We start from the raw sequence: 16,111 nt of genomic DNA, 5'->3' as shown, positions 1-16,111 counted from the left end.
CCCTCACAGCCTCATCACATTCAACACTCCACCAAGGGACTGCTCTTCTACCCAATCTTCCTGAGCTTTTAGGAATGGTGGCTGCTGCAGCCATAGTAATACTCTGACGCAGTTCCATTTCATGGCTTTCAACATCTCCTGTCTCCTGGACTGAGCTTATGTTCAAGTCAGCAGTTACCATATAGGTAGTTTTCACATGACGTCACAGAGTCGGGGATTCCCTGGTGGCGGCCATCTTGGAGGGCTAGCTTACCATACGGGTCACTGAGCACACATTGTAGCACGCGAGTTACATTCATTTATATAATATTTACATTTATAGTTACATTACTACTATTTAAAGCTAGCAATGGTGCACACCTGTTGTATTCACGGCTGTCGTAATAGGTCAGATGATGAAGTCAAGCGGAGCTTTTATGGAATTCCCACTGTACGGGAGCACGAAGGCAAGCAAAGAAACTCAGCATACAAAGGAGAAATCTATGGCTTGCGAGAATCAACCGCAAGGATTATCAGCCTTCCAAACACAGTAAAGTCTGCACCGATCATTTTATAAGTGGTAAGTTGTTTAAATAAACAATCAATTGTGTTTAAGTTTGTTTTTGGAAACCAAAACATCATGTGAACAATCTCTGGAGAATGCCTAACTGGAACCGCTGAGTGTACGTTTACATTGTAATGTACACTTAATATCGCTCGTTTGTCACGTTTCTATTTGACACTTGTCACTTCACTCACGCAAGGGTCATTTTTGAAAAACATTTTAGGTCTATTCTGTATGAGTTCATTTGTGTTTGGGATGCAAACAGCGCGCCTTTTGGCGGATGCCGCCTGAATCGCGCAGATCCGTTTTTTTTTTTTTTAGGGGGGCGTTGGAGTGTCTGATTATAATTTCAAAGTCAATTCTGTATTAAAATTACTAAATAAGCAAATCCGTTACAGTCCATGAAACAGGAAGTATAAGGATAAGAAAAAAACAGTTTAAATCGGGAAGCTGCGCACATTTGTGCAGCCTGAGCGGTGTGCAGGACTGCGCAAATGTGCGCAGCTTCCCGATTTAAACTGTTTTTTTCTCATCCTTATACTTCCTGTTTCATGGACTGTAACGGATTTGCTTATTTAGTAATTTTAATACAGAATTTACTTTGAAATTACAATCAGACACTCCCAACGCCCCCCCTAAAAAAAAAAACAAAAACCCGGATCTGCGCGATTCAGGCGGCATCCGCCAAAAGGCGCGCTGTGAATATATAAAGTTGTATATATCAGACAGCCTTTAAAGTTTGATGAAGTCAGTTTCAGGCTTTGGAGCAGGCTTTGGCAGTTTCAGGCTTTGGCAGCCCTGCATAGTCACTTGAAAATGCATCTTTGTCCACTTCGTAGGCGTCAATTCCCCCAATCAAGGCCAGTTTGGCTGCATACCGTTGTCGTGAGATGTCGTCTAATGTATCTATATATTTCTGTTTGCTTGATTTTGCCGACATTGATCTTTATTTTAGAAAACTGACTATATAACTTCATAAATTCGTCCGAGATAACGTAGCCAGTAGTGGCGATGGTCCGTTTTGTTTGCCCTCCAAGATGGCAGCTGGGGGGCGTTCCCCGGAATGCCGTGACGTCAGTGAAAACTATCTATACTCCTCCCAGTCTGCTTTTCCAAAAATCCACCTCCCTTGGCCAACGTCTGAGCCTTACATCAATGCCTACTTTACATAACACTGGATAGTGATCCCTACCAATAGTGCTGTCTCTATTCACTTCCCATTCGCACTCTGGGGCCAGCCTATTAGACAAAAAAGTTAGGTCTAGTACTGACTCTTTACCTGTCCTAACATGAATCCTAGTCCCACTACCATCATTTAAGCAGACTAAATTTCTGTCATTCATCACTTCTTCAATTACTTGACCATTGCTATCTGTTTTATCCCCTCCCCACAGTGTGTTATGAGCGTTAAAATCTCCAGTCCATATAACATTATCCCTATCTTGCCCTTCTACAGTCTCTAGAGTAACCGATTCAAGCTGCTTACAAGGGTTGTAGTAGTTTATAACCACCACACTTCTAGTAGCTGTCCATACTTCAACTACCACATATTCTTGCTCTCCGCCTATGCCCAGCACCCTGTATGGAATCCCCTGTCTTATAAAGGTAGCACAGCCCCCTCCATTTCCCCCTCTCTATCTCTTCTAATGACTATATAGTCAAACAAAACAAAATCAAATTTGGGATTAAGTCATGTTTCTTGAATACATATAACCTCTGGTTTTACATCCATGCCATTTATTACCTGTTTAAACTCCTGTCCATTCGCTAGCAAACTCCTTGCATTCCATTGAAAAAGGAACATAATAAAGAGATCATCCTGCCCCTCCTTCCTGACTCAGTTGTGCCACACTAAGGCCATCCCTGACCTCCTCCCACTTTAAGCCCAACATCCCCAAATGCTGAATCGCTGCCTTTGTGATAATTTGAATTCTCTCAGTTTTTGACCTAACCTCAGAGGTAGCATTAATCACTCCTGCAATAAAAATGACCAGATCTCTCTTCTCTCTCTCCTTGACTTCCTTTTCCTTAGCTGAGTCTTGCCTCTCCACCTGGTGGTCCTTCACTGTAACTGCATCCCCCCTATGTCTCCCCATACTCCTGGACTGATCCACTCTTAACTGCTTCTGCATATGAGATTTTTCCCTTCAATTTCACGTTATGCATCTCTGTCTCTCTCCTCATAACCTCACAACCCCAATACGTAGCACTGTGTGACCCTCCACAGTTACAGCATTTAGGTCTCGTGTCCTCACCACAATCTTCATATGCATGAGCTCCACCACATTTAACACAAGTCTGTTGCCCTTTGCAAACTTTGGCTGCATGACCAAACTTTTGACATTTAAAACATCTCATTGGTTTATGGATGAACTCCCTCACTCTATATCTCATGAATCCATAGTAAAGCTCTCTAGGCATCTCTTTTGTGTTAAACTCAATCAAAACTGACTCCGTTGTCTTCTTCTCAACACCCCTTGTCAACCGTTTTGCACTTTGAACAGCGTCACATTTCTCTCGTAGATTTTTAACAAGCTCGCTCATCTGCGTGGTCAAAGGAATGCCATAGATCACACCCTTACTACCAGAAGTACCAACCCTCACAACTCGTACTGCCTTCACCTTCCCAATGATCTGCAATTTTCCTGCTCTCTTTGCCTGCTCTTCAGACGTGCAAACAATTAATAAATTGCCATCATTTAACACACCAGCATATCTCACCTCACCAACCTGCTTCTTGATAATATTCGTCAGCTTTATTGGATCCACGTTTTTCACTCCATCCCCTTCAAACCTCACGACAACACTAAAATTGTCATCCCTGTCTCTAACTTCCCTCGGCCGTACCGCCTTAAACTTTTTCCTTAACTGCCAGCTACCGTCACCCTCTTCTGAACCATCCAGACTCTGACTCTCATCTTCCTGACTCCCCATGACTGAGAGCCAGCCCTCCCACCCTGCATTCAACTGAGGGACCAAAAAAAAAATTTGTTTACTTTTCAAAGAACTTTAAATCGTTCAATCCTCGTAATAAACCGAGCGCCTCTCTCCGTGTTTCCCAAAAAACATTCGCCACCTTTCTCTCACGCTGCTAACACGAACAGCCTGCAGCATTCTTTAGGGATGAAGATCAGTTTAAAGATGACACGAGGAAAAAGCTGTTCAAGTGAAACAATTGTAATTTATCAACAAGGCTGAAAGTTGTGCTTGAGGTGTCAGTAGGTGGAAAAGTCCAGGAAATTAAGATCCATTCTGTGAGTATTTCATGAAATTAATCCTAATCAGTGCGGCTACATGGAGTATATTTCTGCACTGAAGGGAGATGAAATGGTTAATAGAGGAGTGTTCCTGATCTCTCTGTGTTTGTGCTCCTACTCTCTCTATCACTCTCTCTCTCTCTCTTTCACACACAGAACCAGGAAGTAACTTGTCATTTCAGAGAAAACTTCTTTCTCTCTCTCTCTCGTTGCAATTTCAGGAAAATGGCCGAGGCCAGTATTTCAGTAGCTCAGGACCAGTTCATGTGTCCAGTGTGTCTGGATCTCCTGAAGGATCTGGTGACTATCTCCTGTGGTCACAGTTTCTGTAAGGTGTGTATTAATGGCTGCTGGGATCAGGAGGATCAGAAGGGCGTCTACAGCTGTCCTCAGTGCAGAGACACTTTCACGACAAGGCCTGTTCTACGCAGAAACAACATGCTGGATGAAGTGGTGGAGAAACTGAAGAAGACTGAAGTCCAAGCTGCTTCTCCTGCTCACTGTTACGCTGGACCTGGAGATGTGGAGTGTGATTTCTGCACCGGGAGAAAACACAAAGCCGTCAAGTCCTGTCTGATTTGTTTGACTTCATTTTGTGAAATTCATCTGAAACCTCATCTTGAAGTTCCTGCTTTGAAAAAACACACATTAATTGAAGCCTCAGCAAAACTCCAAGAGAAGATCTGCTCTGAACATAACAAGCTGATTGAGATCTACTGTCGTACTGATCAAACCTGCATCTGTTATTTGTGTACGATGGATCATCACAAAGGTCACGACACCATCACAGCCGCAGGAGAAAGAGCTGAGAAACAGGTGAGAACTAGAAATCTTTCCAGAATTAAATCATGTTAATTATAGTTTCCCATCTAGAAACAGGTGCTTTAGTCAGTGATATGATTTGAACTTTAATTTCAATGTGTGTCTCAATCAGAAGGATTCTGTAAAAGATGATTAAAATTGTCTGTGTTCTGGTGAACAGAGTTTTAAATTTATCTTCAGTGATGGTCGTAATCTGGTTCGGGGTGGGTTTCCTGATAACGTTGCCCTTTAGACCTAAAGAGAGAGTTGAGAGACTCTCTTAAGGAATGAACGTTGTCTCTGTACGTGGTTTTCCCAAACTCACTCGTAAGAAGGAGTCTAAAGAGCAACAGGACAAAGAGCGTCTTTGCAGTTCGCGTCCCGATATAGGCATTAGTAGCTTCTAAAGGCAATCGTATTGGACATAACTAACAGTGTCCAAGTTAACTAGCTATGTGTAAACATTAGCCATGGACAACACTATGGCAACTTGGCGGACAAATCCACAGAAAATCATTTGACTAATCAGAAAATGCGTAGCTATTTCAACATTATCGCTAACTCTAAAAGCACAGACAACTTCACTGCAAGCTTTCTCTTGGAATAAAACATTTATATCCCTCAATATGCTTCCGCAGGTGGGATGGTGAGTTTTTGTAGGCTGTGATGTGCTCCGTTTTAGGCAAACAAAGCAAACATTTAAAGCAAAATGACTCTTTATTCCTTTCAGAAATCTGAATCATGGGTTCTAGCTATAGAACCGTGGGTGTGTGCATTCCCCAGAATAACCGCCTCCTTCCATTCTGCCATCAACTGATCGTGTTAAATAATGCTGCGGAGAAATCATTGATCTTGATTTTATCCAGTCTATGGACGTGACGTGACCCTAGTGATTACTGATAGACTGTCTCAGTGTCACCTGCGGAAAAAACAATCACGTTTTAGAAAAGAAAAAAACATCCACTTTCAAAGCTGCTTCATAGTAACGAGTAATGAGGACCTTGATAGAAATGTAGTGGAGTAAAAAGGACGATATTTGTCTTTCAAATGGAGTGAAGTTAAAGTCTAAGTTTCCAAAAGAAATACTCAAGTAAAGTACAGATACTCAAAAAGTGTACTTCAGTACAGAACTCAAGTAAATGTACTTCATTACTGTCCACCTCTGATAATTAACTCGATGTATTTGCAATGTACAAGAAAACTAATTGAACACCACCAGCAGATTCAACCCCAGTTTCCCCCGCTGACTGTGAGAGTCCCTCAGAGCCGCATGCGCATTCTGTGGATTCGGCAGCGAGCGAGTCGCTCTTTGTTTTGAACGAGTGCTCCGGGTCTCTCGTAAATTCCGAGCAAACTAAAGGACGACTTGTGCTACGATGTTGTTCGGGAAAACCACGTTAGCTTGATGATGGATCTTAAGAGGTCATTTAAAACTCTCTTGGCCTTAAGAGGCTTTCGGGAAACCCAGCCCAGATCAGTTAGTGAACATTTCTCTCTCTCTCTCTCTCTCTCTCTCTCTCACACACACACACACACACACACACACACACACACACACACACACACAGTACGTAACCTTCAGAGCGAAACATCAGGGGCGCCGCTAGAAATCTTGGGCCCTGTGAAAGATTACAATTTAGGGCCTCCCCAGTAAAATTTTCAAGCGCAAGCAACTGAATTTGAAGTCTGTTTTTGGCTGCACTTCTACTTTACTATGCATGTGATCAGCTACCTAGCAAGTTTAGGTGATACAATTATTTGGTATATGAACATTTTAAATGCAGAACTGTCAGAATTAGACTGAATAGACTGTTGCCTTAAAAATGATATATATGGAAGATATATATATATATATATATATATATATATATATATATATATATAATTTTTTTTTCTTTTATGAGCAACTATTATTAGGCCACTCAGTAGCCTATGGAGTTCATTCAATCCAAATGTTTGTGTTGAGAGAAATTGCATGCATCACTGTATCAGTATGGATTTATAACATTCTGTATGTACATTATGGATACTCCAGAGCCCTCCAGCACACATCATCAATAATCAGGATTACAAAATGTATTCCTTTGTGTCCTCCATTTATTGACTTATTGTATGTGATCAAATGTATGCCTTGATGAATAACTACACTAGTTTTTTGATACAATTACAGAGTGCACTGCAAGAAATCCACTAAGTGTTTTTGGTTTCTTTTAGGCATCACACATTTATTAGAAAACACAGCAAATGTTCAAATATTCAAGTTAAATACTTAGCAACATCTCATCTCATCTCATTGTCTCTAGCCGCTTTATCCTTCTACAGGGTCGCAGGCAAGCTGGAGCCTACCCCAGCTGACTACGGGCGAGAGGCGGGGTACACCCTGGACAAGTCGCCAGGTCATCACAGGGCTGACACATAGAGACAGACAACCATTCACACTCACATTCACACCTACGGTCAATTTAGAGTCACCAGTTAACCTAACCTGCATGTCTTTGGACTGTGGGGGAAACCGGAGCACCCGGAGGAAACCCACGCGGACACGGGGAGAACATGCAAAACTCCACACAGAAAGGCCCTCGCCGGCCCCGGGGCTCGAACCCAGGACCTTCTTGCTGTGAGGCGACAGCGCTAACCACTACACCACCGTGCCGCCCTACTTAGCAACAGTATCAATAAATCCACACATGAACAATAGCAATGATATCTATGACCACAGCTAATGTGCAAAATCTCATCTCATGCCGCTTTATCCTTCTACAGGGTCGCAGGCAAGCTGGAGCCTATCCCAGCTGACTACGGGCGAAAGGCGGGGTACACCCTGGACAAGTCGCCAGGTCATCACAGGGCTGACACATAGACACCCATTCACGGTCACCAGTTAACCTAACCTGCATGTCTTTGGACTGTGGGGGAAACCGGAGCACCCGGAGGAAACCCACGCGGGCACGAGGAGAACATGCAAACTCCACACAGAAAGGCCCTCGCCGGCCCCGGGGCTCGAACCCAGGACCTTCTTGCTGTGAGGCGACAGCGCTAACCACTACACCACCGTGCCGCCCAATGTGCAAAATATTAAAGTTAAATACTTAACAACATCAACAAATCCACACATGAACAATGGCAAAACACCTAGACTTAATTATACAATAAAGATACCTATGAAAAAAGGTGATTTTTTTTTTTCACACACAGTGTGATATCCGGACTTCATAATTTATCACACCTGCTCTTGCTTGGCAACTTCTAGAATGCACACCTCTGTTGCGCACATAGAAAAACTGCCAGCTGATCTAAGCTGCGCTAATAGCGGCTCTGTGCAGACACGGAGCTACACATTTCACTGTCCCGCACCGAGAATCAGACTGTACCATCAGTAAAAAGGGTGGAGGGGTGAAATGACAATATCATAAATAATTCAAGAAAAATGTTATAGCAAATTATAACCATGTATAATTTGCATATTTTAACAGATGAAATGAAATTTTATTTCAAAAACTTACACAAGGCAATACTATTAAAATAATATTAATATCCCTGCCCTGTGATGACCTGGCGACTTGTCCAGGGTGTACCCCGCCTTTCACCCGTAGTCAGCTGGGATAGGCTCCAGCTTGCCTGCGACCCTGTAGAAGGATAAAGCGGCTACAGATAATGAGATGAGAGATGAGATTAATATCCCTCACAGGCCCCCCTGTCAGTGCCAGGCCCTTAGAATCGTCCTAACTTCCCCCCCTAGCGGCGCCCCTGCGAAACATGAATGTGCTTTGAACTGACATTAATATGGAACCAGTTCGCTCGTACTGTATAAAAAGCTGAATGTATTTTATTTGTCCTCAGAGTGAGTTAAAGGAGGAGCAGATGAAATCCCAGCAGAGAATCCAGGAGAAGCAGAAGAAGGTGCAGGAGCTGAAACAGGCTGTGAACACTATAAAGGTGAGCAGTGAGCAGAGACAGAGCTGCTCCTAGAAACACACACAACATGGACAACGAGTCATTTACAGTCCCAGTAAGAGAGGGAATGATAGATGAGCTTTAAATCTTGTGTGTGTGTGTGTGTCCTAACAGCTCAGTGCACAGACAGCAGTGGAGGACAGTGAGAGGATCTTTACTGAGCTGATCAGCTCCATGGAGAAAAAGCGCTGGGAGGTGACGGAGCTGATCAGAGATCAGGAGAAGGCTGAACTGAGTCGAGCTGAACGACTCCTGGAGCAACTGGAGCAGGAGATTGCTGATCTTCAGAGGAGAGTCACTGAGCTGGAGCAGCTTTCACACACACACACACGATCACATCCATTTCCTCCAGGTAACACTCACTGTCTGATCTACAGAGCCAGCTGTTCCTCACACACTCTCTAAAACACCTTTAAGGGAACATCATTAAGGGAACAATAAATGTCCCTGTCTGACATCACAAGTGGGTTTTACATTTCATTTGCTTTCTGTAGGTTTTAGCTTCTGGACGTCGCTCTCCTCTCTTCCAAAGACCAGAATTTCACACATCCAGCGTCACTGTTCATCAACATCTCTCATTTGATGGAGTGAGGAATTCTCTCTCAGATCTGAAAAAGAGACTCGAGGAATTCTGTGAGGAGGAATTCAACAAAATCCCTCCACATGGTAAGAGGAGCTGTTCCTGCTGGAGAAACACAGTGATGTGTTATTTCTTAGCGATGCTCCTGCTTTCTTTTCTGCAGACACTTTATTCACCCGACACTTTGAACTAAAACACTGATTTAAAATGAATAAACTGACTGGATCACTTTAAACTCTTTCCATCTTTTACACAAACTCATGTTTCCATTTTTCTCTCCACAGCTGCAGCAGTTCAGATCATTTCAGTACCAGAACCACAGAGCAGAGAAGAGTTTCTGAAATGTACATCTAACACACACACACACTGCTAGGCCTGTCACGATAACAAATTTTGTTGGATGATATATTGTCTCAGAAATTATTGCGATAAACGATATTATTGTTGACGTCTTTTCAGGACAATATTATGCCACTAGTAAAATAATAATGATCATGTTGGATTTTGGAGGCAGTGGAGATACGTAAGTGGGCGCAGAGGACGATGAACCGGGATGAGGGAGCGTACGCACTGTCACACACCTGGAGCGCAGTCCTGGGGCAGCGACCTGACAGCAGGAGGCGTGGACTACCTGTCAAATTGGGCGGGACGTTCACGCCTCCATAGAGTAACATCAGCTGATAAGGCACGTCACCACTCGACATCTGGTGACTGTTTTGAAGAAGGCGGAAGTGTTCGCCGAAACTGTCAACAAGCGAGGCAACATACTTAAAAATACGTGTCTTAAGAAACGAACTTAAAAGAATAGTTATAATTATCAGACATAATGAATTTTCACTACATATTAAAAATAAGTTATGGAGAAGATTGTGCCAAAGAGGTACGCCGCCTGGAAAAACTAAAGAAAAAACTGGCGCGACAAAGAAACCATCTCCGCTTCAATCTCCGCTGCCGGGACGAAGGCGTCATTCCAGCAAGCCTCTACATAAAAAATCCAATTCCAACAAAAAATGCGGAAAGGACCATCGAAAGAGCGCGAATGACTCTGGTAAGAGAAAGAATTAGATGCACGACAAACAAAATCAACAATTTAAATACAGAAATAACACAAAGAACACAAGATTTCAAACTCCGGTTCAAACTCAGCAGTGACATGGAAAAAAGTATGGAAGAACATCTGAATATAATACAAGAACAAGAATTCTCAAAAACAAAAACAGGCCATATTAAAAAACTAAATAGACTTATCAAAAAGAAACAAAATAAATGCAAGGACAAACAAATAAATGAAAAATGGATATGCAACCTGTCTAAACACACACTAACAACAGCAGAATGCACTATACTCTCACGGGGACTAAACTATGCCATCACACCAAATAAAATCCCGAATGAAGAATTCATACTGGCTACGGAACTAGCGTGCAACATGATACAGGACCAAGGACAGAAAGCCGCATTAAGGAACGAAATAGCAGGCATCCTCACCTCAGCTAAACTGCCACCCAGAAACACAACTAAACAGGAAATGGAAGCCATCAGAACACTCGCAAAGAACAAGAAAATAACAATATTACCGGCTGATAAAGGGAGGACCACGGTTATCATGGACACTAATCAATACGAAAAACAAATGAATGAAATGCTCACGGACCCAAATACATATGAAATACTCAAAAAAGACCCGACGGAGGAAAAGAAAAAAAGACTAAAACTATTACTCAAACCGTTAATGGATGACAACAAAATTGATAAACAAACATACAACCACCTCATCCCCACAGCAGACATCACCCCCCGGATATACAGCACACCGAAAATTCATAAACCCGGAGCACCACTAAGACCCATAGTAGACAGTATAGGATCAGTTACTTACAACCTTTCCAAGACACTGGCAGACATAATTAAACCACTCCTCGGACTTACGGAATACCACTGCAAAAACTCAAAACAACTGGCGAAAGAACTAAAGGAAATCAAGATAAAAAAGGATGAAATCTTTGTATCACATGACGTCATATCCCTCTTTACAAAAACACCGGTCACAAACACTCTTAATATAGTAGAAAACCGGTTAAAAGCAGACAGAACCCTGAAAAAACGTACAAAACTTACAGCACAGGACATAACAAAACTATTACATTTCATTTCCACGTCCACATATTTCCAATACAGAGGTATAATCTAGGGGCGGCACGGTGGTGTAGTGGTTAGCGCTGTCGCCTCACAGCAAGAAGGTCCTGGGTTCGAGCCCCGGGGCCGGCGAGGGCCTTTCTGTGTGGAGTTTGCATGTTCTCCCCGTGTCCGTGTGGGTTTCCTCCGGGTGCTCCGGTTTCCCCCACAGTCCAAAGACATGCAGGTTAGGTTGACTGGTGACTCTAAATTGAGCGTAGGTGTGAGTGTGAATGGTTGTCTATGTGTCAGCCCTGTGATGACCTGGCGACTTGTCCAGGGTGTACCCCGCCTTTCGCCCGTAGTCAGCTGGGATAGGCTCCAGCTTGCCTGCGACCCTGTAGAAGGATAAAGCGGCTAGAGATAATGAGATGAGGTATAATCTATAGACAAAAAGAGGGATTTGCAATGGGGGACCCGCTATCTGCCACTCTATGCAACGTTTTTATGGAGGATCTGGAAACCCGAGCCATAGAAACAGCACCGGATGACTGCAAACCTATCTTCTGGAAAAGATATGTTGATGACATTCTTGAAATAACCAAAACAGGCCACACACAACAACGCACGGATCATCTAAACTCCATAGACAAGACAAGCAACATCAAATTCACACACGAAGAGGAAACGGACAAGACAATAGCATTTCTGGACCTAAAAATACACCACACAGAAGAAGGGAACATCAGAATTACAACATACAGAAAACCTACACATACCGACCAATATCTTCTCTGGACATCTGAACATCGCACACAAAATGTCAGTAATCAGAACACTATACGACCGAACACAGAACATCACGGAGGAGAAAGACAGACAGGAGGAGGAACAACACATCCAACAGGCATTAAAAAACTGCCAATATCCACCATGGGCAATTCGAAAAGGAAAATCACAGACACAAAAAAAGGAAAGAAACAAACAAACAAGAAAAAACACAGAAAAAACAAACCGGGGCTTTGTCACATTACCATACATAAAAGGAGTCACAGAACGCATCCAACGATCCATGAGGAAATACCACATCAACACCCCGGTCAAACCATACAAGAACCTCCGACAGCTGATAGTTCACCCCAAAGATAAAATACAACTGGACAATAAATGCAATATCATATATGAAATCCCTTGCCGTTCATGCAATAAAGTCTATATTGGTGAAACGGGCAGATGCTTCCACACTCGCAGGAAAGAACACCAATTAGAATGTGAAAAAGAAACAACAAAAAGACTCACAAGATCCGAAAAAGAAAAAGCAAGCCAAGAAAACTTAAAATCAGCCATTTCAGACCACTGCAAACGACAAAATCATATTATGAATTGGGAAGAGGCCAGAGTCATTCGCGCTGAAGAGAATAGATATCAGCGTTGGATTTTGGAGGCAGTGGAGATACGTAAGCGGGCGCAGAGGACCATGAACCGGGATGAGGGAGCGTACGCGCTGTCACACACCTGGAGCGCAGTCCTGGGGCAGCGACCTGACAGCAGGAGGCGTGGACTACCTGTCAAATTGGGCGGGACGTTCACGCCTCCATAGAGTAACATCAGCTGATAAGGCACGTCACCACTCGACATCTGGTGACTGTTTTGAAGAAGGCGGAAGTGTTCGCCGAAACTGTCAACAAGCGAGGTAACATACTTAAAAATACGTGTCTTAAGAAACGAACTTAAAAGAATAGTTATAATTATCAGACATAATGAATTTTCACTACATAGGGATAGGAATGTTAACCCATTCTTGTCTAATGTAGGATTCTAGTTGCTCAACTATCTTAGGTCTTTTTTGTTGTATCTTCCGCTTTATGATGCGCCAAATGTTTTCTATGGGTGAAAGATCTGGACTGCAGGCTGGCCAGTTCAGTACCCGGTCCCTTCTTCTATTTATTTATGTAATTTATCTTTATTTTTATTTATTTTTTATATTATTCTTTTAACAGGGACAATGCATATTAATAAAAACATTTACATGTAAATACGCAAGATTATAGCCAACGGCTAATTTGCATCTACGCAGCCATGATGCTGTAATTGATGCAGTATGTGGTTTGACATTGTCATGTTGGAAAATGCAAGGTTTTCCCTGAAAGAGACGTCGTCTGGATGGGAGCATATGTTGCTCTAGAACCTGGATATACCTTTCAGCATTGATGGCGTCTTTCCAGATGTGTAAGCTGCCCATGCCACATGCACTAATGCAACCCCATACCATCAGAGATGCAGGTTTCTGAACTTAGCGCTGATAACAACTTGGGTCGTCCTTCTCCTCTTTAGTCCGAATGACATGGCGTCCCTGATTTCCATAAAGAACTTCAAATTTTGATTCGTCTGACCACAGAACAGTTTTCCACTTTGCCACAGTCCATTTTAAATGAGCCTTGGCCCAGAGAAGACGTCTGCGCTTCTGGATCATGTTTAGATACGGCTTCTTCTTTGAAGTATCGAGTTTTAGCTGGCAACGGTGGATGGCACGGTGAATTGTGTTCACAGATAATGTTCTCTGGAAATATTCCTGAGCCCATTTTTTGATTTCCAATACAGAAGCATGCCTGTATGTGATGCAGTGCCGTCTAAGGACCCGAAGATCACGGGCACCCAGTATGGTTTTCCGGCCTTGACCCTTGCGCACAGAGATTCTTCCAGATTCTCTGAATCTTTTGATGATATTATGCACTGTAGATGATGACATGTTCAAACTCTTTGCAATTTTATACTGTCGAACTCCTTTCTGATATTGCTCCACTATTTGTCGGTGCAGAATTAGGGGGATTGGTGATCCTCTTCCCATCTTTACTTCTGAGAGCCGCTGCCACTCCAAGATGCTCTTTTATACCCAGTCATGTTAATGACCTATTGCCAATTGACCTAATGAGTTGCAATTTGGTCCTCCAGCTGTTCCTTTTTTGTACCTTTAACTTTTCTAGCCTCTTATTGCCCCTGTCCCAACTTTTTTGAGATGTGTTGCTGTCATGAAATTTCAAATGAGCCAATATTTGGCATGAAATTTCAAAATGTCTCACTTTCAACATTTGCTTTGTTGTCTATGTTCTATTGTGAATACAATATCAGTTTCTGAGATTTGTAAATTATTGCATTCCGTTTTTATTTACAATTTGTACTTTGTCCCAACTTTTTTGGAATCGGGGTTGTATTTAAATTATAAAATATGCCGATATCGTGTTCATCCCATATTCAGCCTGGATGATGATTGGCCTGCAGATAGAACCTTATAAATCCAGGTTTATCTGTGAGTTTGGGATTTTTATTCAAATATTACAGTCAAAGCTTTGCAGAATAAAAGATAAGAGCACAGGAGAATAAAGTTTCCCCCAGTGATGGAGTTTCTGTGCTGAACTCATTTTCAGACAGAAGCTTTTAATACTGAGGTCAGGATGTCAGCAAGCCGCTGTATTGATACGCAACGGGGTTTTTCTCCACTTTTGATGGATATTTTTAGATGATTTAATCTGTGGGAAATAACTACAGTGTCTTAAATATGTGTTTGTGAAAATCACTGTAAACCTACAATTGACTTTTTCCTCCAAAAAACATCTCTTTTAATGTTGTCATATATATTGTGTGTGTGAATAATGATGATAAATCTGTCTCTGTGAACTGGATCTGTCTGTACTCTGACTCCTGATTTAGATTCTTAACATGATTGTTGCAAAAACTTTTTTTTAAATCCTTTTAATTTTCAATCAAATAAAGCAAAAAAAAAATTTTTGTTTCAGTTGTCTATTCTGATTGGTCAGAAGGTGTTGATTAATTTTCTATAACAGCAGCTCTGACAGTAGTGCAGGTTTATATTAATGGGCTTGCACTAATACGTTCTTGTTTCTATAGTAACAGCTCATTGAAGTGAAATTATTTTAGACCTGTGTGTTCACAAATAAAAATAAAAGAAATGTGGATGAACACTGTAATATTTAACGTGGACATTTCTCCTCCAGACCACCAGAGGGCGCCTTTACACATTTTGAATAATTTCACTTCCTCCACTCAGTTCCTGTCTGTTGTTATAAAATGCACATAGATCCTACAGTAACTGTGAACCATTCCAGCGTGTTAGTAAATCTCCTCAGCTGTGAACCGTGTTTATTCTGGATAGATCTCCTGTTGATGATCTCGCCTCGTCTCTGCCTTTCCCTTTGATTTTAATGATATTTCTGGTGGATGGGGTTTGAACCCTGCACTAACTGGGATTAGATCAAGTCTTGTGTTAACACTACTCGCAGATTTCTTTCTTCTGCCTTTCAGGAGATTCATTTCAGTCTGTTAACAATGTTAAAATGACCCAAAGGTCAAATGACCCGTGTCAGTGTGGGTTTCCTCCTGGTTCTCCAGTGTTCTCCTACTTCTCAAAGACACATCTAATGACTGATTGAGGCGACTCAGGATCTCTGATCTCAAACATATTCATCTACCAACTTAATTTCCATCTCAACAATCTGTTCATGAGAAAGTGGGACTTCTATTAGCAATAAACAATGCAAAATAAATAAAATCAGATTTGACTCCCCTTGTGGTAATAAAGAGACATTCATTTCGATTCATTTTCACTCCTCACTAAATTCCAAACTGACAGAATGAGGAAAATATTTCAGCAGAACAAATGACACTGAAATATTTCTGCTTTATTTCCATCCTTAATGAACACAATGTGGTAGTTTTTAGTGCTTGTAGTAAGACACGGTCCTGTTGTAAATCCTCGTGTGTCTTTTAGTGAAGATACAGAATTGATGTTGAAAGGCTGCTGGTTTTTTTTTTGTTTTGTTGTTTTTCAGTGATGTGGTGCTA

At 42.0% G+C, this 16,111-nt stretch overlaps 1 protein-coding gene across 1 annotated transcript in view; it reads left to right on the top strand.

The window, feature by feature from the left end:
* Nucleotides 1-16,111, top strand: part of LOC132880045 (tripartite motif-containing protein 16-like) — a 542,736-nt gene that overhangs the window by 258,399 nt on the left and 268,226 nt on the right. The window contains exon 5 of the mRNA XM_060913765.1: nucleotides 9,421-9,480. Coding sequence (XP_060769748.1) covers nucleotides 9,421-9,480 — 60 coding nt within the window. The remainder of the gene's footprint in view (nucleotides 1-9,420; nucleotides 9,481-16,111) is intronic.

The sequence above is a fragment of the Neoarius graeffei genome, chromosome 2 (genome assembly GCF_027579695.1).
Source record: "Neoarius graeffei isolate fNeoGra1 chromosome 2, fNeoGra1.pri, whole genome shotgun sequence".
Classification (NCBI taxonomy): domain Eukaryota; kingdom Metazoa; phylum Chordata; class Actinopteri; order Siluriformes; family Ariidae; genus Neoarius; species Neoarius graeffei.
The sequence above is the reverse complement of the archived record's forward strand: the minus strand, read 5'-3'. Positions and strand labels throughout refer to the sequence as shown.